Source organism: Perca fluviatilis, chromosome 2 (genome assembly GCF_010015445.1).
Source record: "Perca fluviatilis chromosome 2, GENO_Pfluv_1.0, whole genome shotgun sequence".
NCBI lineage: Eukaryota > Metazoa > Chordata > Actinopteri > Perciformes > Percidae > Perca > Perca fluviatilis.
This window is the reverse complement of record NC_053113.1, coordinates 47,081,668-47,106,788: the sequence shown is the minus strand read 5'-3', so window position 1 is coordinate 47,106,788 and position 25,121 is coordinate 47,081,668. Positions and strand designations below refer to the sequence as shown.

The 25,121-nt window shown below is 42.7% G+C and overlaps 1 protein-coding gene across 2 annotated transcripts in view; it reads right to left on the bottom strand.

Annotated features, from left to right (window-relative positions):
• tmem91 (transmembrane protein 91) overlaps nucleotides 1–20,865 on the bottom strand; it is a 28,668-nt gene extending 7,803 nt beyond the window's left edge. The window contains exons 1-3 of one of the 2 annotated variants that reach the window (XM_039824246.1): nucleotides 20,231–20,865; nucleotides 15,432–15,510; nucleotides 6,772–8,366 (exon numbers count right to left, since the gene is read on the bottom strand). In XM_039824246.1, coding sequence (XP_039680180.1) covers nucleotides 6,772–7,212 — 441 coding nt within the window. In that variant the 5' untranslated portion in view covers nucleotides 7,213–8,366; nucleotides 15,432–15,510; nucleotides 20,231–20,865. The remainder of the gene's footprint in view (nucleotides 1–6,771; nucleotides 8,367–15,431; nucleotides 15,511–20,230) is intronic. The other variant, XM_039824236.1, reaches the window with a different exon arrangement.
• Nucleotides 20,866–25,121: the final 4,256 nt, after the last annotated feature.

The following is a 25,121-nucleotide window of genomic DNA, read 5'->3' as shown; positions in this document are numbered from 1 at the left end:
CCTTGGCAATTATTTTCCCTCTTAACACCGCCTTACACGCGTCCCATAGTACTGGTGGGGACACTTCCCCATTATCGTTCTCCTCTAAATATCTCTAAATATCTATATCTAGCTCGCTAGCGCCCCCTAGAAAGTTAAGAAAATTGAGCCCCTGCAGTGCGTTTAACGTATACCAGGGCTATTCATTTGGCGGCCCGCGGGCCACATGCGGCCTGGAAGCAACCTCAGAGTGGCCCAGCCCGTGGTCCCGCAATAGACAGTATAAAAGGGAAAATAGAGTCCCGCCAGCGATATTTTTTCCCCCACTATGGCCACGCCAAGACCCGCCCTTCAATAGCATTCACACACTACTATTGGCCAGATGTCCTATCCCCTGACCAATCCCCTAACCCTAACCTTAACCACTCGAGGAGAAAAGCCTAACCCCAACCAATCGAGCTGCTTCGTAGGGCGGGTCTTAGCGTGGCCATAGTGGGATTGGTAATTTTGCGTCCCGCCAAAACTACCAACATGTAAACAATGCAGAGCGTGCTGTGCCGGTAGTAGCCTACATTACTATCAATATGTCTTTCTCAACACTGAAACGTAAAATTGACAATGAAAACCGTCAGTTTAACCCTGCCTGGACTGACAAATACTTGTTTATTTTACCGCCACATCCAAATGCCAAACCGATGTGTTTAATTTGTAATGAGTGCGTTGCAGTACTTAAAGATTACAATCTGCGGCGGCACCACGTTGAGAAACACCAGACTTTCCGCACCAATTTTCCCGAGGGATCTCAAGAGAGGGCTGCAAAAGTGCAGAGTTTGATTGCATCTTACAACCGGAGCAGTGTTACCATGGTACGGTCATTTACAGCCCAAAGAGAGCTACCGCGGCATCCCTTCGTGTTTCCTGGATATTGGCAAAAGAAAAGGCCATTCACAGACTCTGAAACCGTGAAGGACTGTATGCTGGCCATCGTGGATGAGGTGGTAAATGACGATAAAATTAAAACGCAGCGTGGCATCTGCTATAAAAACGTACCCCTGTCAGATACTTCCAACAGTCGGAGAGTTGAAATTCTTGCTGCAGATGTGTGTGAAACGATGTTAGGAGACCTGAGGAAAGCTGACACCATGTCTATAGCAGTAGATGAGTCCACAGACAAAACTGATACTGCTCAGTTGTGCATATATGTCAGTTTTTGGACGGCAAATGCTTCCGAGAGGGCTGCTCACTCTACTGCCGTTAGAAGGGCCACACAACTGGCGATATAGTCTTTGGGAAAATTTCTGCTTTTTTTAAAGACAATGGTCTGGATATGAAGCGTGTGTGCATGCTTGTGACAGATGGGGCTCCATCCATGACAGGGAAAGTGAATGGTTTGGCAGCACGTTGGTCCGCTGTAGCACCTCAGTTGATCTCCTTACACTGCATTGTGCATCAGGCGGTGTTGTGCGCAAAACTAAGCGGGACGCTCAAAACGACAATGGACAGCGTGATGGCTACAATTAATTTTATTCGCTCCACATCAAGCCTCCAACACCGCTTATTCCGCATGTTGCTGTCAGAAATGTCTGCTGAGCACCAAGACCTGCTTTTGCATAATGACGTGAGGTGGCTGTCCAAAGGCAAAGCACTGGAGCGTTTCTGTGGTGTCAGAGAGGAGATCATAACTTTCCTCCTCCGCAGCAGCAGCAGCAAGCAAAAAAAGGCAGAACAGCACTTGAGTCGCATACTGGACGACAACTTCATGGCTGATGCCTGCTTTCTGAGCGACATATTCAAACACCTGAATGATCTCAATTTGGGACTACAAGGCAGAGACAAAACTGTCATCGACCTTGTGGGACAGATGCGCGCATTCCAAGTTAAACTGGACCTTTTCGCAACTGATTTGAGCACAGGCCGAATGCTGCATTTTCCGACACTCCGCAAATGCTTGTTCTGCCCACAGAAGTGGCCGTTTTTGCCAGAGACCCGTTCACTGTTGCAATAGAAGGGGACTTATCCGCCAGAGCAAAGGAAGTGGTCCCTTCCATTGACGAGGGGAAATTTACACTCGAACTTGTTGACATGCAGTCATCTGTAACCATGGCACAGGAGCTTTGCACTAACGGGCCTGCAATGTTTTGGACTGATGTCAACGTACATCAGTTCCCTAACATTAAGAAAGTAGCGATCGTCATGCTCAGTATGTTTGGATCAACGTACACATGTGAGTCAAGTTTTTCACACATGAACTCCATAAAAAGCAACTCTCGTTGCTCCCTGACTGACCGTACTCTCCATCAATGCCTTCGGATTGCATTGACAACTTACGAGCTTAACGTCACTGCTCTAGTTCAAAACAAAAATGTCACTTCTCCCACTAAGTCAGCAGCGTAAATGTAGCCTACCTACATCAATATAATGTGGGATGTGTAACAAAGGCATGCATAATCACACATGGTGGTGATTTAAAATATTTTCCCTCAATGTGCAGTAGTACACCTTGTGTAGTTAGTTATAGTTGTGAATACTGTGCACTTTTTATTTTTATGCACTTTGAGATGTTCCTGCATGGGTCAAATATGAGCAAGATGTTTATTTTATTTCAAAAGGAAACTTAATGTTATTGCGAATTGCCTACTGTGCACTATTTTGTTTTATGCACTTTGTGATCAGATAGGTCAGATATGTAGGCAAGAGGTGCCTAGGTCAGTTTCTTTTCTTTTGTAAGTGGAAAAAGTAGGAGCTACCTCAGATTCTGTTCAGTTAGCTCTTTTATTGTTTTCTATGCACCTTTTGCTGTGCAAACTGACCAAAGTTAAAAGAGAAACAATGAATAAACCTTACATGTTTTTCAATAAATTTGTTTGTGTTGGTTTTAAAATTTGTCATTACGAGCTGCTTCGCCGCTGAAATGACTGGCCCAACTAACCTTTCTCGGTTTGAAAATCTGGCCCAACTGAATTTGTAATTGAATAGCCCTGATCTATAATGATCTTCATGCCTTCATACTCGAATCCCTTTTTCTGCCATGCTGTCTTCACGATTACTTCCTTGCATCTGTAACTGCGAAACTTCACCACTACTGATCTTGGTGGTGCGTCTTTTGGGGGTAACGTACCCAACGACCGGTGAGCTCGTTCAATGGTGAGTTCCAGTGACGGCGGTAATTCGAGCTTTTCTCTCAGGAGGGTCTCGATGAAAGCGACCATCGACTGAGCCCCCTCTTCCACTCCTTCATTTAATCCGTGAATCCTGATGTTTGTCCCTTCTCATGCGGCCCTCTTGATCCGTCAGTTTAGCTGCAACCTGATTTTGTAACTCTAAAAGCTCCAAAGTGGCGTCCTCGATATTTTGAATCCGGTCTTCTGACTCCGTTATGCGCCGCTCCGCCATTCTCACTGCGAAAATCTCTGATCTCTTGCAGCACAATGTCCAGAGTTGCCATATTATTAGATGAATTCTGCCGAACTAGCTCGTCTGTTTTGCTCGTGGCTTTGCTAACGTTAACTTCGTCCTCGGCTAACGTTTGCCTCGTTGCTAGTCCTGACTGATTTTCGACGTCTCCCATATCTCCAGTGTTGTTTCCAGTCTTCTTTGTTTTCCCTCTTGTCATGCTCTTACCCCCTTCCTATAATATTCTAATTTTGATGTTTCCAATCTGAGAGGGGGTATTTTAAAACTTTAATCGGAGAGCTGTTACTCTATGCTGCTGCCATTACCAACGCCAAACCGGAAGTGCCAAACAGTTGTGTGTTTAATGGTCGAATCATGTCAGCTGGACTTGTAGGCCCTTATATTGTTGGCTAGTTTCATTTATAATGAAACATTGCATTGTATAAGTAAAAAGTAGAATATTTCTCTCTGAAATGTAGCGGAGTAGAAGTAGAAAGTGGCGGGAAAAGAAAAGACTCAAGTAAAGTACCTCAACATTTGTACTTCAGCACAGTAGTTGAGTAAATGTACTTAGCTACATTCCACCATTGATCAGGAGTGATCTTTCTGGAGCATTTTTTTGTCGACATGATGCAGTCCTCATGTCGACAGTGAAATCTCGAATTGAGCCAAAAGCCTTTGCTAGTTTAAGACCGACGCAGTTGTCAGTTTCCCGTCCAGCGCCCGCGTCGTTTAAATAGCAAATGCACCTGCGCCCATCTTTGCGCCCATGGGCGTGCTGGTCTTACAGGGAGGTGTGTTCAGGTGCATTTTTGGCGTAGTGCTATCTTGAGGCAGCGGGAAGTGATCACTCCATTGACCAACAAAAACCTGGTCTATAGTCAATAGCGCAGCCTGTCATTGTTATTTTAACAGCAAATAAGTAAAATGCGCCTAAGCTTATGCACAGCGCACGCGAACTATGCTTGTTACACACACGCAGGGAAGCGCAGCTGCAAAACATGCAGAAGATTACAAATAAAAATATTACGGTGCTAATCCGCCATCATAATAGCAATGCGCCAAGGTCCAAACGCGCCTGACTTTTAAAGGGAATGGGAGTTGATGATTGGTTTATTGCATGTTACGCCCAAAACACACCTATGAATTAATGAAGACACTAAGTACAACCCTTTTGAACCATGCGCCCGGTGCACGGACCCTTATTTTTTCGCCGTCAAACTAGCAAATGTGGATTTGGACACGCCATGAACGCACCTGCGCCATGCGCTTCACGCCGTGCGCTTAGATCGTTAAAATAGGGCCCACTGTGTTAATATGTAAAGTCACTCAGGACTCCGAAGGTCTTCTCTCCTGCCTTGGCATCGTATCGTATTGATTAGCTCCACAGAATGACGCGATGAAGCCGTTTTGGGCTCCAGTTTGAGTCGTCTGACTAAAGTGTTTGAAGTGAAACAAAGGAGAAGGAGATGCTGTGTTGTGACTCTTTGAGGTCACTGCAAAGTTTTATTCCCAGAGGGTTGCGGCTGTGCTTCCCTGCACTACTGCCAGCATTCACAATGAGCTTGGTATTTCATGTGCTGTTCTTTTGTCCTTGTGGAGCAAACTCCTAACCGTGAACTTTGCAGCAGCCTCTTGATTTGAATGGTTTGCGGTACTTCGGTACTACTGTTTTTCCACTGGCTTGTGTTCTTAATCAAATTAGTCTGGATCAACGGAAGTACATTTCCAGGATAAAGCTTGACATCAAAATGTCACAAACAGCAACAAATAGAAGATGATTTTGAAAAGAAGAGAATTTGGATGGTGCAACAAGGCAGGCCTGCTTGGTTCTTTCTATTGTATTGGGTCAACAGTTAACTTTAACATTTAATATTGTATGTGGCGTTTTCTTTTTCAGGGTGCAAACGTTCCACCAAAACAAGTTCCTTCCCGAGACTATTTTGCAGGGCCACCGTCACTACGTCCGGAGCTTAGCGCCGTCCAAGACGATTGTGATTGGTTTAAAGTGGAGTGTTTTTTTTTCTACTATCCCAAAATGCATCCGTGGTGTAGCCAGACCTTACTCCACAACGCTGTGGAGATAGAGCTGGCAATGTGAGACTAAATCGAAGTAATAATGGTAAAACAGTTTTTATCCTTTTAGCTCACAGTGGGTAGTTAGACCTTTTGATACAACCTTGCGGAGAGACTTTTCATAATAATCTAAACAACCAGCGGCTACTTACTTGTGCCATTTACAGCATATACGTTCTCATTTCCCCAAAACATCAAATGACCACTGTAGTGAGTCTTAAAGCTAATTTACATTTCACTCTAGGGTGGGCTTTGCTCAGTGATCTATGAAATAGAACTGGCATCCTCCATCGCTGCTGTAGTGTCCTGACCTGCACCGCAGCAGGAGAGCAGCTTTATGTAATCTGCCTGTTTGACAGCAAGCATTCAAGTGCTGCCTACCTTTGAAATGCATTTCTCATATGTCTATTTTTTTCCCAGAGTCAGTACTGAGAATATGAATCTCACTTGCTTTTTATGCAAAACTCCATCAAACAAAAAACAAAAATAAAAAGGATGTGAGTGAATTAGATGGAGAGATATGATGATTATTTATGTGTAGAGATGAAACAATTAGCCAGTGAATTGATTAGTCAATCGACAGAAATGAAACTGCGACTATTTTGATAATTCATTTAATCTTTTCAGTCATTTATCCATCCTTAATGCCAACCTATTCAAAACAATACACTTGAAGATGTCCGCTTGGACTCTGGGACATTATACTGGTAGTTTTTCACTATTTCCTGACGCCTAATAGGCAAGACAATAATTGGTAATTTCAACAATATTTATGTGTTACTAGTCTTTCTCTTGAACATCTGCAGGAAGGGAAAGGGTTGCACTGCTTTCCTATTAGGGCTCGGTTAAAAAAAAAATTATTCTCCAATAAAAAAATGTGTTTGAGTGATCTGATATCAATTAATAAAATCTTAAAATTCCATAATAGTAATAATAATAATAATAATAATAATTTATATATGCCTTTTAACCATGGATGTACAAGTAAAAAGTACTTAAAAAAACTTGTTGTGGTCAATTCTTAATGTAAAAATATTTGAGCGTTGATTTATGCTTGTACAATGTACAGCTTAAGTTCTCTAAAAATCTCTTTTATAACCAAGCAACATTTGTAATGTAACTGAACTTTCCCTAACGTAATTGATATCGAATTGGGACTCAGAGTCAAATAAAGTACTAATCACATATGCATAAATCATTGGCGATGCCCAGCCCTATTTCCTACACAAAATTGTCATCATTTTGTTTGAAACGAATGCTTGATTTTACAATTTGGAATTTGAGAATGTGGTCCACATCACATCAGTGGGATGGATGTCTTACGTCAGAGTCGGGAAGCAGGTCATCCTCATCGTCCACGCTGTACGCCTCGCTGTGGAAGTCCTGCGTCTCAGCCAGCAGCTTCCTCTCCAGGGTGGAGCCGGGCCGAATGTCCACAAAGGTGGTCTCCAGGTAGTCTTTGCTGAGCAGGGAGTCTGAGTGTCCCCAGATGGGGGCCGCCGGGTAGAAGGACTCCAGTGTGCGAGGTAAAGAGCAAGGGTCCAGTAGCTGCTGCTGCTGAAGCTCCGGAGGATGTCCACAATAGCTCCTCCACGCTAACGGAGGGTAGGCCCTGTCCTCCTCACACCTAACCAAGACACCCTTAAACGTCCCGCCAGGGGCCTGTCCGGTCACGGGGCCCAGCCCCATCCCCGGAGCTGATGAACAGCTGTTATTGGGGCCTTCTCCCAAAAGAGGGTGCTCCACCTCATCTAAATTCTCCATCCCTATCTTTTAATACCAACAAGAGGCCACTACATCAACAACCAAAATGTAATCTTCAAATCAATGTGTGGAGCGTCTCCCTAAAGAGCGCCCAATGGATTTATGCAATGGCAGCTGCTTTGGTGGCTTTAGTGTTTCAGTGATAATCCATCTTTAATCCTGTTCCTTAATTTTCATGTTATTATAGGCCTTGGTCAAGAGGCCAACAACACACGCCAGGTTTATAAAATATCCAGTGGTAGCTTTCTCCAGTGTGCTATGTATGGGATGTGCTGAAATTGTGTAAGGGGATTCAAGTCATAAACTATTTGTTTCAGGGCTGTGATGGCCGCCCCACGTCTTTCATTTCACATGATTGAATGCGTCAGTGTTCATGAATATGCTAATGCTGGCTACTTTCTCTCTCATTCAATATGGAAATGTCAATTCCGATGATGGAGGACCTTGATTAGCCCCAGACAGGCTAATGAAAACACTGGGCAATGGGATTTTCAGTGTGATTTGCCCTCAGCGACTCATGAAAAATGTCTCTTGCAATCACATGTAAAGTCTTAATCTAAGCACAATGTCATGTTATTAGCATGAAAGCTCAGGATGTCAATCTTTCCCTGCAACTGTTCTGGATGGAAATGGCCAATGAGTTGAGAAATGATTGTAAGGAGAAAAACAAAAATGACTTTCAGTCTGTTGTGACATACAGCCGTGTGTTGTTGTTTTTTTGCACTGACTTTTACAGGCCAAAGGCAGCCCGTCTTCAAATGACTGTAGTGATGCACAGTGGGGTGTTTTGCAGCTTGAATATGCACAACCTCCGGCAGCAGTCAAACTAGTGGCACAATGAACGGATTGGGGCCATATTTGAGGGCAGTTAATCTGTAAAAGCAATGAAGCTCCAGAAATAGAATCCTATGGTGCACATCGGCAGGTCAGCCGGCCTGCCAACATGCCTGTCCTCTGTTGTTGTTGCAGGAAGCGATAATGAAGAAATCAAAGTCCTCCACTGTTGATTTATGGCCGTGGGTTTGTTGCCTGCCGCGGCAGCGCTCCTTTGGGACATGTATTTTCAATGTACCCCATCCACCTTAAGAGGGTTCCATTCGGGACAGACGAGGAGTCAGCCAGCTCTTTGTCCAGTGTGACAAGGACGATGAGGTCTGTTAAGAGAAGAAAAAGGTCACACAAAATATTTAGACTTCACAGCTTAACTCCAGTTTGGACCAGAGAGGTATTATTCCTCACACACACATGCTTGCCTTCTAGAGCTGCACGATATGAGGAAAATATGTGATATGCGATAACGCTGTTGAATATCACAATTGCGATAAATAAACAGATATTAAAGTGTTCTCAGTTGAAGAATGGCATTTTCATTATAAAGTGCAGTTTTCTGCTGATATTTTATTTCAACTAACTCAAAAAATCTCTGAGTGTCTTTCACGATATGTCACAGCCTTTCACAATGTTTATTGCGCCAGTTGATATCCCCATGACTATAAAAAAACGATATATTGTGCATCCCTACTTAGGGCTGCACAATTAATCGAATTTTAATCAATTTTGGCTTCCCACGATCAAATTTACGTGATTGAGCGATATTTAAAATGCGTCATTGCGTTCATAGAATGCTCCTTATCAAAGTTTTTGCAAAGCCAATCTAACGCTCCATAAACCATTGTCTGATCACGTGCCTCCATGAGCCAATCCACAACGGGTAGCAGTCGGTCATCATAAGTTGGTCACGATGTTTACCAGTTTAGCAGTAAATGCAACATTTTGTCCCGTCTGTTTTGTTTTTCAGACAACAGCAGTGACCAGCAGAGGTGTCAAGTAACGAAGTACAAATACTTCGTTACCTTACTTAAGTAGAAATTTTGGGTATCTGTACTTTTACTAGAGTAATTATTTTACAGCAGACTTTTTACTTCTACTCCTTACATTTTCACGCAATTATCTGTACTTTCTACTCCTTACATTTTAAAAATAGCCTCGTTAGTCCTATTTCAGTTCGGCTTGTTATCATTCCGACTTGTCATCGTTCAAAAACACACACACACAAAAAACCCTATCCAGATAAATCGCGCCATCCGGATAGAGTGAATTTGATTGTGGTTGGATGAGAAGTATAAACATAGCTATACCATTCCGACACCCTACTGATACATCGCACCTGCACAATCCCGGTGCTAATACGGCACCGGTGCCTTAACAACGTTAATAACGTTATCCACCCGACCGAATAGCAACGTGGATTTCGGTGCCTTATTTAGGTGCCACTTAAATGCCTGCGCTTCTCTCTGATGCTCCGAAAACGGACGTTAGAGGAAACTGAAACATCGCCACACGGGACGCTAGTTAACACTACAGTTGGCAGCAGGTAACGTTAGCCTAGCGTTAGCTAGCAGCTGGATTAAACACGGGTAAAATGCTGACAGCTAAACGGTGTAAAAGTGTGTCTGTATTTCACTGTGGAGGATTCTAACACCAGACTGTAGCTGCCGTTGTCTGAAAAACACAGACTCAGCCTGAAATAAGTTATTGTTATAAGTTATTGTTATTATATTTTTAATAACTCATTTGATTGACCTGTGGCCTTAGCAATACACAAGCCGTTCTTTAATGTCGCCTTGTGCTCCTTTTTTTTTAAGATCAACTTTTTATTGTTTTATATTTTTGAACATACAGAACAGACATTACTTTTACTTTTATACTTGAAGTAGTTTTGAAACCAGTACTTTTACACTTTTACTTGAGTAAAAAGCTTGAGTTGATACTTCAACTTCTACAGAAGTCTTTTCAAACCCTAGTATTTATACTTCTACTTGAGTAATGAATGTGAATACTTTTGACACCTCTGGTGACCAGTGCTAGTTTGTGTCTTTTAGCTCATAGCTTTAGCAGCAGACTGTTGGACGTCCCGCAGTTGGAATCCTCTACAGTGAAATACAGTCACACTACACAGTTTAGCTGTCAGCATTTTAGCCGTGTTTAATCCAGTTACTACTGTGGCTAACGGTAGGCTAACGTTAGCTGCTGTGTAACGTGTTATTAGTGTTTACTAGCGTGACATTCAGCAATGTTTATGTTGCCTCTAACGTGGGTTTCGGAGCATCAGAGCACAACGCAGACATGTAAGTGGCCGCGTAATGAGCCACCGAAATCCGCGTTGCTATTTCGTCAGGTAGATACCGGGCACCACATGCGCCGTTAACGTGAACAGAAAATTGCGTTGCCTGTATCTTTCACGGCAAACGTGCAGGTGTGGAAAGCGGTCGCACAACAGCTGAAATGGCATACTCCTTCACAGTATCCTTCAATAAAGGAAGAGGAATGTAGCACAATATGGATGTAAAAGCAGTTATAATTAGCCAATGTGACAATACATTTTGTTTTGGTTAAAATCAACAAATAATCGTGATAATTAATCGTGATCTCAATATTGATCAAAATAATCGTGATTATCATTTTGGCCATAATCGTGCAGCCCTATCCCTACTGCCTTCTACCCTTCACAGAAGGTACACCTTACAGGCAGCACAGCTCCAGAGGTGCTGACAGGACAAATTGTCTTTAACAGGCTGACTAATATCACAAATTCAAAGCAGGGCTCAATGAGTAGTATACAGAAACATCCGTCGCCTACCATAGCTTGAAATTCTCAAACTGAAGCCGGGAATCTCAGTGTGAAACTGTGGACCCTGCTCGATCATGAAATATATAGTTAATAAATACACCTAGCAGATTAGTGTGATTTGAAAGACTTCACGTGGAGATAACAATATGGAGTGCACCTGAAAAAAAGAAAACTACCCAAAAATAAATGGTTAACTTTGCAGGGACCAGCTTTATGTCCCCAGAAGGAAGGTGAGTCCCACAACGTTACTAATACAAGAACAGGGGAGCCTGATTGTATATGTATTGTGTGAAATCAGTTAATCTGAAAGAGTTAAAACTTGTTTTTCCTACATCAGCTACCTTGATTTAAAACCTTGGAACTGTTCTCCTCCAGCCAATGGATCTCGCTGCAAACAAAAAGCAGACTGGGGCTCTAATGACGTTTCATTAATTAATGTGAATGCTACACTTATCTACCACTGATTCAAATTATAGGGACCCAAATCTCACAGTCTAATGTATGAATTCCCTGCAAAGTAATTTCTTTTTACTATATAATGCAACCTTTCAAACCATATCATATTTATGGCAGAATCTGCTTAACTGCATCATGTATCAAAACAAGGGTCAGGAAGTCTCACTGAGGTCATGATCTGAACAAATTACATAAACAACATCACTGCAAGACAATACAGTCACACACAAAACATTCACAAATATGATCAGTAATCATCATAATATCAGTAAGCAGCACTCCATCAGAGGAATGAGTGTGCCTAACTTTTTGTAGTTTATTTCAGCAGTAATATTCATAGTACCAGAATACAGAGTACAACATAATAAGGTACAGTGTAGTAAAGTAGGTACCAGTGTTACTGCCTGGCACACAGCTCAGTATGTTTCAGAGGAAGGCCTGTCCCTGATGTTCCAGAGAACTGCTAACTAACTTGACGTCACGGCAGACAGGGACACTGGACGTGGGACACACCATAACTCGGCGTGTTCTTAGTTACTGCAGTGCCTGAATGGCCTGAGCATTTATGATATCCAAAAAGACTGGTATGCCGCAGCTGTAGCCAATGTAACATTTACAGCTTTCTAAACTGACTGATGCTAGGTTTCTAATGGAAAATGTCATTTAATTTTTTTCTACATTCTGGTTGCTTAGAAATCCTGTCAGTAACAATCAAACGGGTATTTCATCTTATGTTTAAAGTGGTCTGCACTTGCTGATTGAAGTGAAATAGTGAGGGCTGACACTATGCAGGTTGAAATGCACGTTTTTCTCTACACTTTGGCCCACTGTTTACACTACGCTGGCCATTTTCTTACTTGAAAAGCTGATATGTCCAGAGTGTATAAAATAAACTTCTCTGGGATCATTCATTTTACAGTAAGGGCCCTATCTTGCACCCGGCACAGCGCAAAGACCAAAGTGTCTGCTAGTTTTAGACCGACGCAGTTGTCAATTTCCCGTCCAGCGCCCACGTTATTTAAATAGCAAATGCACCTGCGCCCATCTTTGCGCCCATGGGCGTGCTGGTCTTACATCGAGGTGTGTTCAGGTACATTCTTGGCGTATTGCTATCTTGAGGCAGCGGGAAGTGATTGCGCCATTGACCAACAAAAACCTGGTCTGAAGTCAATAGCGCAGCCTGTCATTGTTATTTTAACAGCAAATTAGTAAAATGCACCTAGGCTCGTGCACAGCGCGCACACACTATGCTTGTTACACACACGCAGCGAAGCGCAGCAGCACACACACATGCTAAAGATTACAAATAAAAATATAACGGTGCAAATCAACTCTGATTGGTTTATTGCATGTTACGCCCAAAACACACCAATGAATTAATGAAGACACTAAGTACAACCCTTTGGAAACATGCGCCCGGCGCACGGACCCTTTTGTTCGCCGTCAAACTAGCAAAAGTGGATTTGGACACGCCCTAAACGCACCTGCGCCATGCGCTTCACGCCGTGCGCTTAGATCGTTAAAATAGGTCCCTAAATGTCAGTACAGCGATCACACAGTACAGCTGTTAGCATTAAGCTGTATTTATGTATTCTGCGATGACTTGACAATCATAACATCGAACAAGTTACTTTTTTATCTTATTTTTACAGGGACAGTTACAGCTTAAAAGGATAACGTCAAGCCATTGGCCAGTTGTTAAAATGGCACACTAAAAATTGAATAAAACAACATATCACTGTTTTAAAATAGTTTACAACAGAGACAAAGAAATGTGGGAATGAGAACAACTAAATGGTGAATTTGGGTGTATTAAATTACAGAGAGCCAGAGCAGACACAGAGCAGGGTCGGAGCCAGACATTATAAACATTCGGCCCAAACCTAGAGAGGGTCCAGGGGCACGCTCCATTTACGGCAGCTTTAGGCACTATTTTTCAAGCCATTTGATAATGGAAATCCTAAAATCTGTACATGATTTGGGAAAACATGATAGTTGCCAAGGGAAAGAATCATCCTGTAGAGCTGACATCCTGTTTTGTATCTAACTGTTCTCCAACTGTCTTCATCTTTCTGAAACCAGAACACAGCAGGTTTGAGAGGATGGTTAATTTGTGCTGCTGCCACCTTAAAAGGGGGCAAAAATTGTCTGACGTTTCTAATTTTATAAATTTATTTAAAGATTTTTTTTGGCTTTTATTACCTTGATTGATAGGACAGAGTAAGACAGGAAAGTGGGAGAGAGATTGGGAATGACATGCAGCAAATGGTCGCAGGTCAGAAGGGAACCCGCGGCTGCTGCGACAAGGACTCTGTACACGGAGTACCCTAACACTGAGCTAACCAGGCGCCCCCTGACGTTTCTATTTTTTAAGTCACATAACAGTGTTACTAATGATATAGAACGAATAGCGAGATTTCCTCAGTAATAGAACTTTGCTCCATTGATTGGCTGGTCCAGTTAGAGAGACTGAGACAAAAAAAGTTATTTTAAGAACCTAAAAGATTTGGGGCTGGAGCCTGTAGAAATATATTGGGTTTAGAATAAGAATGTGCTGTAGCCTGGGATGGCCTCACTGTCTCCTCCTGTCTGGCATGTGTAAGATAAGACGGGTTCAAATTTAGTGGAGCAAGAGTGCTCCTCATTTGTTTAATAAACAATTGGAACAGAAAGCACCTAATGAAATCTCTTAAAGGAACAGACAATCTCTAGCGCGCAACTGCTCTATCTTCTCGGAGACAGAAAGTCTGAGTGATATCCAACCAAGTGGCGGCCCACACGCAATGGCGAGAGGAGGAACCTGAAGATGAATAAAAGAAAAGGGAAAAGGAAGGTCCGGTGTCAGACCCGGAAAGACTTTGTTGGTGGCTAGGGAGAGAAAGTCTCAAAGGAGCGGCTGATCCATATGCATATGAAAGATCTGTTTGCAATATCATTTTACTAAAGATTGTTATAGTTTAACTGAACGAATCCTGAGTATTCATTTCTTGGTCTGCCTTTCAACGAACACAATAAGTAAAGGGGAAACTTTGAGAAGTGACCGGTGGTTCTTAAAAGACTCTGGCTTTTAGAGCAAGAGTAGAATCGGTCGCTTTTTTTCCTACAAGCCCCACAAAAAGGTTTAATCAGCTGAGACTCAGCAGAGTATTCACTCCTTGGCTGCAATGCAGTTTCTTTGTTTGCTGACTGAAACATTACAGCTAGGGGTTAAGCGTCTTGCACTGGGACACATTGGTTGATGTATCGCAGTAGGAATCTAACCCAGGTCTCCCACACCAAAGGCATGTGTCATATCCACTGGGCCATCACCATCACACGACGAAGAAGAAGAGATTTAACTGTTTTCATATTGGCATTTTCCATTTTGCAATTCAGGCATTTCAGTGTCGATGGAGATCTTTATAAATAGGCCCTGCGTAGTGTGGCTACGTTATATTGACATGTAAATTATGTTGTCAGATTTGCCCAGCTTAGTGTATACAGTATGTCTTTGCAGTGCTGACCTATCTAGCATGTACCCTGCCTCTCACCTAATGCATGCTGGGATAGGCTCCAGCCCCCAGTGACCCTGCACAGGATAAGCTGCTTAGAAAATGGATGAATGGTTGGTCATATGCACCTGACTGCCCCATAACACAGAAGTGATAAGTGACTTAAAACATTACCTAGTGGTAAACTCACATAAGACTGACTTCCTGTGTCCTAAACTAGAACCGAAAAGATGAATTGATTTGTTGTCAACTATTAAATTAATCGCCAACTATTTTGATAATCAATTTTAACCGATTTGAGTCCTTTGTCATGGACAAAAATTGTCCAAATTGTCTGATGTCAGCTTGTTAAATGTGACTATTTTCTAGTTTCTTCTCTCCTCTGTGACAGTGAACTGAATATCTTTGAGTTGAGGACAAAACAAGACATTTAAGGACGTCATCTTGGGTTTTGGGAAACTGATCCACATTTCTGACATTGAAACATATTTGAAACACACATTTGACATATTTCTGACATTATAGAGACCAAACAAGTAATCCATTAATCTAGAAAATAATCGACAGATTAATCAACAATGAAAACAATCCTTAGTTGCGGCTCTATTCCAAACTGAGGAGATCTAAAATTAGCACTTAACTGAGAGGTGGCGAAATTCTACTGTGAGCTGACAACTGAGAAGAGATGAAAAACGTCTCTGTTCAGGGTCTTTTCATTCCCTGTGGAATTAGAAACAGTCATTTCAACAAACATAATATCTCATCAGTAAGTTCATTCTGCATGGCAGAGTGCTTCACAGGCTCCAGATCAATTCAATGACTTGTTATTGCACGCTTCGCTGCACAGCACGGAGGAGAAAAAAACGGGAATAATTGGGTGTCTTTGGGCTGGCGTGGTGCTGAGAGCTGCATTCTGCTCTGCGCGCTGACACTGCTTCGCCGTGCAACAACCCCCCTCTCCTCTTCACCCGCTCTTTATGGAGGGCTAGTACCTCTCGCACTGAACACGCTGAGTGATCGTTCAACACACTGACGTCAGCCAACGCTCTGAGCAAACTGCCTCCCCCTCATAACACACACACATCTGGACATATGGTGCATACTGCACACACGCACTCATGCTCACTAATATTGGTAGCACTTCAGCAGCCTTCCCTTTCTCTTCCGCCCCCCCTCCCTCCCAATCGCTGCAGCTTCATTCCCGGAGAGATGCACTCAGCTTTATTACAGCCCACCCTCCCTCCTGCACCTCTGCCCATCCACCATAAAAAAGACTTCTGTCAGCTGTATTATAAGCCGGCCTACTCTTCTGATTCTGCAACGCTCATAAAACATCCAGTCAGGTAGAGGGAAGGTTGCAAGGACGTCGCTGCAAATCACCGCCGACACTTTTACAAGAGTGGCTCTTCTCTCCCTCCCTATCTCTCTCCTTTTCTAGTCTGGTGCTTTGTCATAGACATACCCAACCACACATTTACTCAGCTCCCTCCGTTACTTCTACCCCTCGTCTTTCGCTTTTGATCTGACTCCTTCCGTTCTTCATAATCCAGCCAATACTTTAAGCAAAGCCACTGTACCAAACTTAAAACCTGTTTTTCTCTGTACATTTTCTGCTTGCTGCGCGAAAAGAAAGCTTGTTCTTAAGACGTGGAAATGTGCAACCAAAGTGGAAAAATTGCTTTAAACCCCGTCGCAAAAAGCAGGGAACTGTTGCTGCTGACTCTTATATAGATTTTCAGCAACTCTGCAGTCTTTTTGACACACACACCGCCTCTCAAGCACGTACACACTGATATACAGAGCTGGAAGTATTTCTGTAATATTTCAGCTGATACAGATTAAGGCGATGCAGATACAGAGAACACACTTGAAGAAAAGAAATGGCATAGTGGCTGTAGGAAATTGGAGCTGCAAATGCCTGTAGGCTCTAATAAAAAATAACAGCGATGTCAGGCTGATAAGACCAGAGCAGGCTTCGAGATATGCCAAACACAAATTTTAAAAAGCCAAGTGGTGCTATTGATTGTATTTCCAAACCCTTTTCTCACTATATCTCCCTCCTTGATCTGTGTGGAGTGACTGACAAGAGCAGAGAGGAAACTGAACAGAAAAGATAAGCGAGAAAAAAAAGGCAGCGGCGTGAAGCGCGTTGCACAGCTCGTGAAGCCCAAAGTAACATCATGTTCCTATGGAAACAAATTCACCATGGAGTGGAGTGCTCACTGCAGGGTAAATGAAGCAGAGGCTAATTTGCCATTTCAGTACTGTTCCTCGGCTTGGCTTGATAATAACTGGATGGGATAATTCCAGTGTAGCCCTGACTTTCAGTAAGGATGTGTCGATGTCACATTAGACTGCAAAGGATGGATCATTTCCACAGAATAATAATAACACATGAGAGCAGTCACACCGGGCGCTGAACCCCTCTGTGCAGAATGTGTGTGTGACAGTGTGAGCTCATATATCAGTCCACGGTATGCCCTGCTCTAACCTCAGACACACACACACACACACACACACACACACACACACACACACACACACACACACACACACACACACACACACACACACACACACACACACACACACACACACACACACACACACAGAGTAAACAAACCCCTCCATGCCCTGCCTCCTTTACATACTTTTACTGCATTTCTGAAACACACACACACACACACACACACACACACACACACACACACACACACACACACACACACACACACACACACACACACACACAAACTGCTCACACAGCTGGTGCCTGTGTGTAATGAGGCCCGAGGAAAGAGAAGTTACCCATCTGCAATGTGTTGAAAATGGCTCCAGCATCTCTGCAGAGTGTGTTGTATGCTGTACTCAGTGTTCTGTTATGTGCATCTGTGAGCATCATGGGACACACTGTACAGAGACTGGCTATATCTCACAATGTTGTGTTGGTCGTGTAGTCGTGTGTGTGTGTGTGTGTGTGTGTGCGAGTGTGTGTGCGTGTCACGTGTGCTTCAGTATCTTCTACAGCTGCTGTTTACAGTACTCTCCAGGGTTTCCATGGATGGATGTGAATGCTTGTATGTGGATGTTGACCATGTCATACACGGTTACTTACATAAACGCTGGTTGTATACATGTGTACATTTCTGTTGGGAGGGTTTCATGTTTTACACATTGCTAAGATCTGATGACGCTGATTTACAACAAAGTGCATGGTAAAACACTGCAACACAGGTGGTTATTAATATTCATCCGTTTAGTCATTCAATATTACATATTGGGCCTTTAAGTAATACATTTAAGAAGATTTTGCTGTTGTCACTTTCAACACAATGTTAAAAAGCTCTGCCCAGAGTTGCCGTAGCTAAATGATGACTAATTCTAAATTAAATAAAAAATAAACGTAGACATTTTTGTACAGCCAGAAACGACTATTATGATGTGTTGTACAACGGGCAGTGTGCAATTTTGTTGGCCAGTGGCAGTCTCTGCATGCAACATGAGCATGTCCATGCAGAGTGATGCAGCAGTCTGTGTCTGTGTACTTTATGTATGTGTGTATGTATGTATGTATGTATGTATGTATGTACAGTATGTATATATGTATGTACAGTATGTATGTATGTATGCACTATGTTGTGTTGTGTTGAATTCTTTAAACAGCAGATATTGTTTGTCCAAGACAAATTTCCTTTGGGACAATAAAATCCATCTTAATCTCTTATCCACCCTATATTCTTGACTTGAGTGAAACTTATATTCATGCAATAAACTCTTTATAAAAAATGGTGGCTTACACCAGCCTGTTATTGTTTGAATATATATCAGTTTAATCGTAGTAATTTGGTAAAGCCTGTGGAAATGTATGTGAACACTGAGAACTGCCACAATGTTGAAAAGAGGCTAAACAGGAACAATGCAAAGGCTGATGTCATCTAGTCTGTTATCTGTGTAATGACCTGTGTGTGTGTGTGTGTGTGTGTGTGTGTGTGTGTGTGTGTGTGTGTGCGTGCGTCTGTGTGTGTGTGTGTTTAATTAATCAATTAGCCTCTCACAGATCTTTACATGAGCGATGATCTATTACACACACACACACACACACACACACACACACACAGGTCATTAAACAAGTAGAGCACAGTCAGCGGAGAAAAGAGCTGCTCTTAATCAGGAATGCGTGTCGCTTTTTTCTACACTATCCCCTGATATACATTTTACATTTCACACGTGATCACACAAATCACATTCAATCACGTTTCAGGAATGCTGCATGAGCGTGCGTCGGTTTTATATTCCTACACTCCAGGCTTGTGCTACAGCAGGAAATAGCAATAGCAACATAAACAATGGAGCAGAGCTGTGTGTGTGTGTGTGTGTGTGTGTGTGTGTTTGTAAAGAGTGGGTTGCTCTGCTGCTATTGGGGTTCCACTCCAAAGCAGCATATCCTTTACTGTACTGTATATATTCATAAATATACACAGAGAAAATGAATCTTCAGTTTTATAAAATAATGATCTGAGGAGCTGTCACTTCTGCACTGTACAGTAGGTGCTATCATATCCTCTTTTTCAATATTACAGTAATATAAAATGCGTCTCACTCGCAAAGACACCAATTTAGATTACTGACATCAGAAACACAACCATGATGAATAAACCCCCTTTCTCAAACATTAGCCTTGAATCAATAATTAAACGGTTTCATGTCAAAACAGAGATCCCCTTAAAGGAGCAGGGTGTAGGATTTAAGGAGATCTATTGGCAGAAATGGAATATAATATTCATAACTTTGTTTTCATTAGATGTATAATCACCTGAAACTGTGAACTGAAAAAGTGTTGTGTTTTTGTTATCTTAGAATTTCCATTGAATCTGTATTTGTCTTGTCTCTTGTGTTTGCATTTGAGCTGCTGCCTTATCTTATCTTATAGTATTTGAGATGAGGATTGTAGGCACTCTCCACCCAAAAAAGATATTCATAAAAAAAGAATATTTAAAGAACTATAAGAGATGACAATGCACAATAACAGCAATACTCTCCTAAATAATAATAATAATAATAATAATAATAATAATAATAATAATAATAATAAGAAGAAGAAGAAGAAGAAGAAGAAGAAATGGAAGAAGAAGAATAGTTTGCTTGGTTGTAGCAATTACACTAATCAATAATCTGTAGGCTATTGTTATGGAACAGGTAGACTAGCGGTTTTATGAAGGTAACAGCATTGCTTTCACGTTTCATATTTTTGTTTTATGTGAAAGTTATCATTACGATTTGCGAATGCTGTTTCACAAAGGAGGAGGGGGTGGGGGAACAATAACAAAAACATTTGGAATATGCAGCGTTACCAATGAAATGTCAAAGATTTGTCAAAGAAACAAAAACAGTCAGAACACAGCTCAGGGTTTCATATGGGCTCCTTTAACTATTTCCTCACCTTTACGTTGGGAACGGATCCGTCCTGTCCTGTCCTGTCCTGTCCTCAGGTCTGTCCTGTCCTGTCCTGTCCTCAGGTCTGTCCTGTCCTGTCCTGTCCTCGGGTCGAGTCCTTTGAGAAGACACGGGGAATCCGGTTTATACCATCCACACACGGCTGACTGCTCCACACTGATCCACTGGTTTGCTTGCGTTTGGCGTGGGCATGTGCAAAATGTGTGTGTGCGTGTATCAGTGTGCGTGCGCGCGTGTGTGTGGATTGTATATGTATCCTACACGTGTTTAGGTGAGAGAGGGAATGCGCGCGCTGAGTCACAGAGAGTCAAACGTCCGTCCGTCGAGCGGCGCTGATGCGGCGGTGAATGCATGCGGATGCCCCCCCTGTCTCAGCCTCCACCTGTGCAGCGGTGGTGTGGGTGGTGGTAGTGGTGGTGTGCATGCTCTGTCAGAGAGCCCCCTTCCCCCTGCACAGCATCCTCTCTCGCATCGTGCTCGGCTCGCTCTCTGTCCTCGCAGACAGGACAAAGTAGCCTATCTGATTAATCCTTGTTGCGGTTGCGCTGCGTCTACACGGTGTCAACTTTCTTCTGCCACTCTCAGCTTTTCTCCGACTTCGCAAACACAGCTCTCTCTCTCTCTCTCTCTCTCTCTCTCTCTCTCTCTCTCTCTCTCTCTCTCTCTCTCTCTCTCTCCCTTTTGCCTTTCCTCAATTCTACTACCTTATTACGGCGGCAATACTGGGTCCTAAAGCCGACTGAGGCATGTGTGTGTTGTATTTCAATTACTCTAAGGTCCTCATAAGGATAGAAAGAAAAAACACACACATGCAAAGTGAGGACATTTTGCCTTTTCTTACTTCCTTAAGAGGATTAGTAGGGTCAGAGCTTGACTTTGGGCTGGAATCAGGATTGGGGTTAAGACTTCAGCAGGGGGATGTAAGGTGAGCCTCAGCAACAATTGTGTTCATTGGGATGCAAGTGGATCCCTAGTATTCTGGGCAAAGCTGCACATGCAGTATCCGCAGTGTGCACCAAGGCGCAAGTATTCAATTCAATTCAATTCAATTTTATTTATAGTATCAAATCATAACATAAGTTATCTCGAGACACTTTACAGATAGAGTAGGTCTAGACCACACTCTATAATTTACAAAGCCCCAACAATTCCAACAATTCCAGTAATTCCCTCAAGAGCAAGCAGTGCGACAGTGGCGAGGAAAAACTCCCTCTTGGGAAGAAACCTCGGACAGACCCAGGCTCTTGGTAGGCGTTGTTCTGTGAGCCCGGGTTTTGGGGGTGTGATGAACAGTGGCGATAGTAGTCACATTAATAATGGAACAGTGACTGGATGTAGCGGGAAGTATGAGATGATAATCTCACTGATGCTGCTGTATGAGGCAGACTAAGGGGCGTTGTTGGTGTGGTATACCAGAGTGGAGGCAGTGAGATGCGTCTGCCCCTCTCATGTCTGCTTCACCCTATGACCCACTTTAGCTGCCCGGGCCAGCCCAAATTAAGATCTCCACATCAGAAATAGACTCAAGATGCAAAAAACAATCATCCCCGCTTCGGGCTTCATGCTCATTTTGCCTCTTTCGGGGGGGGGGGGATAAACCTCAGGCATCGCTGGACACCAGCAATCAATGAAATCCACAGGGCTTACGCTGAGTATTTAATGAGGTGCACTGCTTTTAGCTAGAATCCCCCCTCCCTCAGAAACGCTTTAACCTTTGGGCTGGTTTTTTGTTGTTGTTGTTTTTTTGTTTTTTTTGTTCTTTCCAGCCGGTCAGCACAGCCGCAAAGCTGCCCCATGTGATGGTCCATTTGCCTTTGACTGTCAGAGTGACAAGCGGCCTCTCAGTCCATCGTGAAGGAGGGATCGATACACTCTCCTTAGTCTGTGCACATCCTCCCCCCCATCACTCTATATTGCGTCTCTTCATTTTCTTTCCTTCTTCCTTCTCTCTCACCCTCTCTCTTCCGGCTATTGCCTTCCCCCACCCCCAGCGTAAAAGAGGACATGGAAGGAGATAGGAGGATTGATTTGGCGAGGGGAAAGTGAAATGAGGGCACTAATGATGTTGCTCAGGGTGATGTCCGATGTATGGCTTTGTTAATGTCGGACTGGTATTGATCGTTGTGAACACAAAAGCAATGTTGTGCACCTCTGATATGATTGAGGTTTGACCAAAAACACATAAAAACCTGCAGTACAATTTCATTTTCATGGTTTCAGTGTTGTTCCAACTTCCAAATGTAATGTTTTGTAATACTTTGGCAACATGTTATGTTGTCAGTTAATGGAGCAGACAAATGTAAGTTTCACATGAACACCGTTCTGCTTAAGACAAAATAGAAAGGATATTAAAGATGAATGATATTAAAGACAGAACCATAAATGTGTACGTGCGTAGAGGTGCAGCTACTGTCAGAAGAAAATGTCGCCAAAAATTTCAACAAAAGAAGGACTGACAAAATCAAACAGTCTTTCATTTTTGATAAATTAATTTATTAATTTACCAGGTACAGTGGACATATAGTAAAGGACCTTTTTGGTTTTACATTTTTGTTTGACTATGTAATAAATCATAGGGCCACAAACTGATTAAAATGTCCCCAAAGCCCCTCAAGTTGTACTTATTTTCTCAAGGCTTAATTATTTTATTATTTTGATTATGTCTTTGAGCAATAAAGATGCTTTGGGGGCAAATGGTGACTTTCAATCAAACAACATTCCTCAATGTGCTAATAAGGATGCAAAGGCAATACTGTCCTTGGTTTTCCTCCTCATTATTTGACGTCCTGGGAATAAATAACCATTTCTGCACACGGTGTCAACACAACGTTTAAAGCTTCCCATCAAAAAGCAACACAGAAAGTCTCCTTTAGCGTCCAGCCCTTTGGCGTCACTTTTAGACGCGCTTGGTTGGGGCTCTTGGCGTCACTTTGTGACGCTCTGGGGTCGGGACGTACATGGGGCACAGGAACGGGACAGTTAGGTTTAGGGAAAGATGGTGGGTGGGATTACAAAGGTACGTTTCAGTGACACACGGGACAAGAACGGGACACGAATGGGATTCTGTTGATTGTTGTATCTGGATAGCAATGTCAGCTGTAAAGCAACTCTAGCTAAGTTTCCATCCACTTGTCAATCGAATTATCTGAAGTTCGGTAAAAAAACTCATGCAAATAAAGCTGGTGAAAGTGTGTTTCCATCCAACAGCTTTAAAGCGAATAAAAACCTGTGTGTAATGACGTCACATGCTGTTTTGCGATTAAATTGGTATATCGAATTGATTAGAGACATTTTAAGGTGTTCCATTCATTTTCGCACTGAATCGCATAACATTCAAGCAAACTTTTGCGAACAAAGTTTTGCTAGACAAAAGTAGTTGTGGTTAATATAAGAAGCCGAGGAAGCTCCGATGGGCCTTTGGCCGAGGATCTGATCCAGCTCATCAAAAAGGTGGAACTTGCCTTTTATTTTCCCTCCGGCACCGCTGTGACCAACTCTCTTTTTTGAGACATGTATCACTGTTTGACCTCCTTCCATTTACTCCGGAGGACGTCCCACGGCTTGTCGTAACCTTTGTTGGTCATTTCCTTCGCGAGTTCCTGATAAATAATGGCATTTCTAGAGAATAGATTTCAAAATCCTTCTCTTTGTCTTTAAATCTATACATAACTTAGCTCCTGTCTACCTATCCAAACTTATTCATCCGTACACTCCTCCCAGAAGCCTAAGGTCAAACGACCAGGCTCTGCTGGTAGTCCCTGGTGTCAGACTAAAGCGTAGAGGGGAGAGCGCTTTTGCGGTGGCAGGGCCTCGTCTGTGGAACACCCTGCCTATAGAGATTAGAACGGCCCCCAACCTTGCTATCTTCAAGTCGTTGGTAAAAACCTATTTATTCTCATTAGCATATTGATCTCCTTTTTAGGTTGGTTCTTCTTTTTTACACTTCTGTCTGTATTTTAAGGTTGCTCTTATCTTTGCTGTTTGTATTTTGTGTTTTTCTTATATGCTTGCTCTGTAAAGCACTTTGGTCTGTCTAGCGGCTGTTTAAATGTGCTATATAAATAGATGAACTTGAACTTGATTTCTTAGAGTTTTGCTATCTAAAATAGCCATTATATTTTGCTCGTAAATTAAATTCAAAAAGTCTCTCGTCTCCTCATTCGTCCACTTACATCTGTCTTTGTTGACACCTGTCGTGTGCAAACAGAGCAGAAATACTGGGCGGAAATGAACTTAAACTTCTTCTTCTTCATTTTGTGGTAGACTCAGTAAACAGCGAGATAGCATTAAAGAACACTAAAGCACTTTTCCCGCTTCAGTCCCCCTACAGGTTGGAAGCGAAATTGTCCATTAAATTACATTATGCAAGTTAGCCAGATCGGGAAGCGGATCTGTAGTTCGAATGAGACATAATGAGACATTACGACAGCAGTAATGGACAATTCCGCTTCCAACCTGTAGGGGGACCGAAGCGGGAAAAGTGCTTTAGTGTTCTTTAATGCTATCTCGCTGTTTACTGAGTAGAGCGTCAACATCCTTCTAGGTGACTGGGTCAGCGTTGCTGTTAGGGCGTCCGCCATCACTCATCATTGCTCATTACGCTACAGCGCTCTTTTATATACAGGTGAAATAATGTGAACGGGTCGAAAAAGTACTGATAGTTTGTTCCTCCCAATTCAGTAGTTTAGCATACTCAGTAGAGTATGTGACGCTCTTATAAGCCATAGTTTTGGTCCCTATTCTTGAGATGAAGGGTCTTTTTCCTTACCTTTGGGGTGCCGCAGGGTTCTGTGTTAGGTCCGCTTTTATTTGCATTGTACATGCTACCCCTGGGACATATAATTAGCCAAGTTGGAGATATTTCTTATCACTTATAT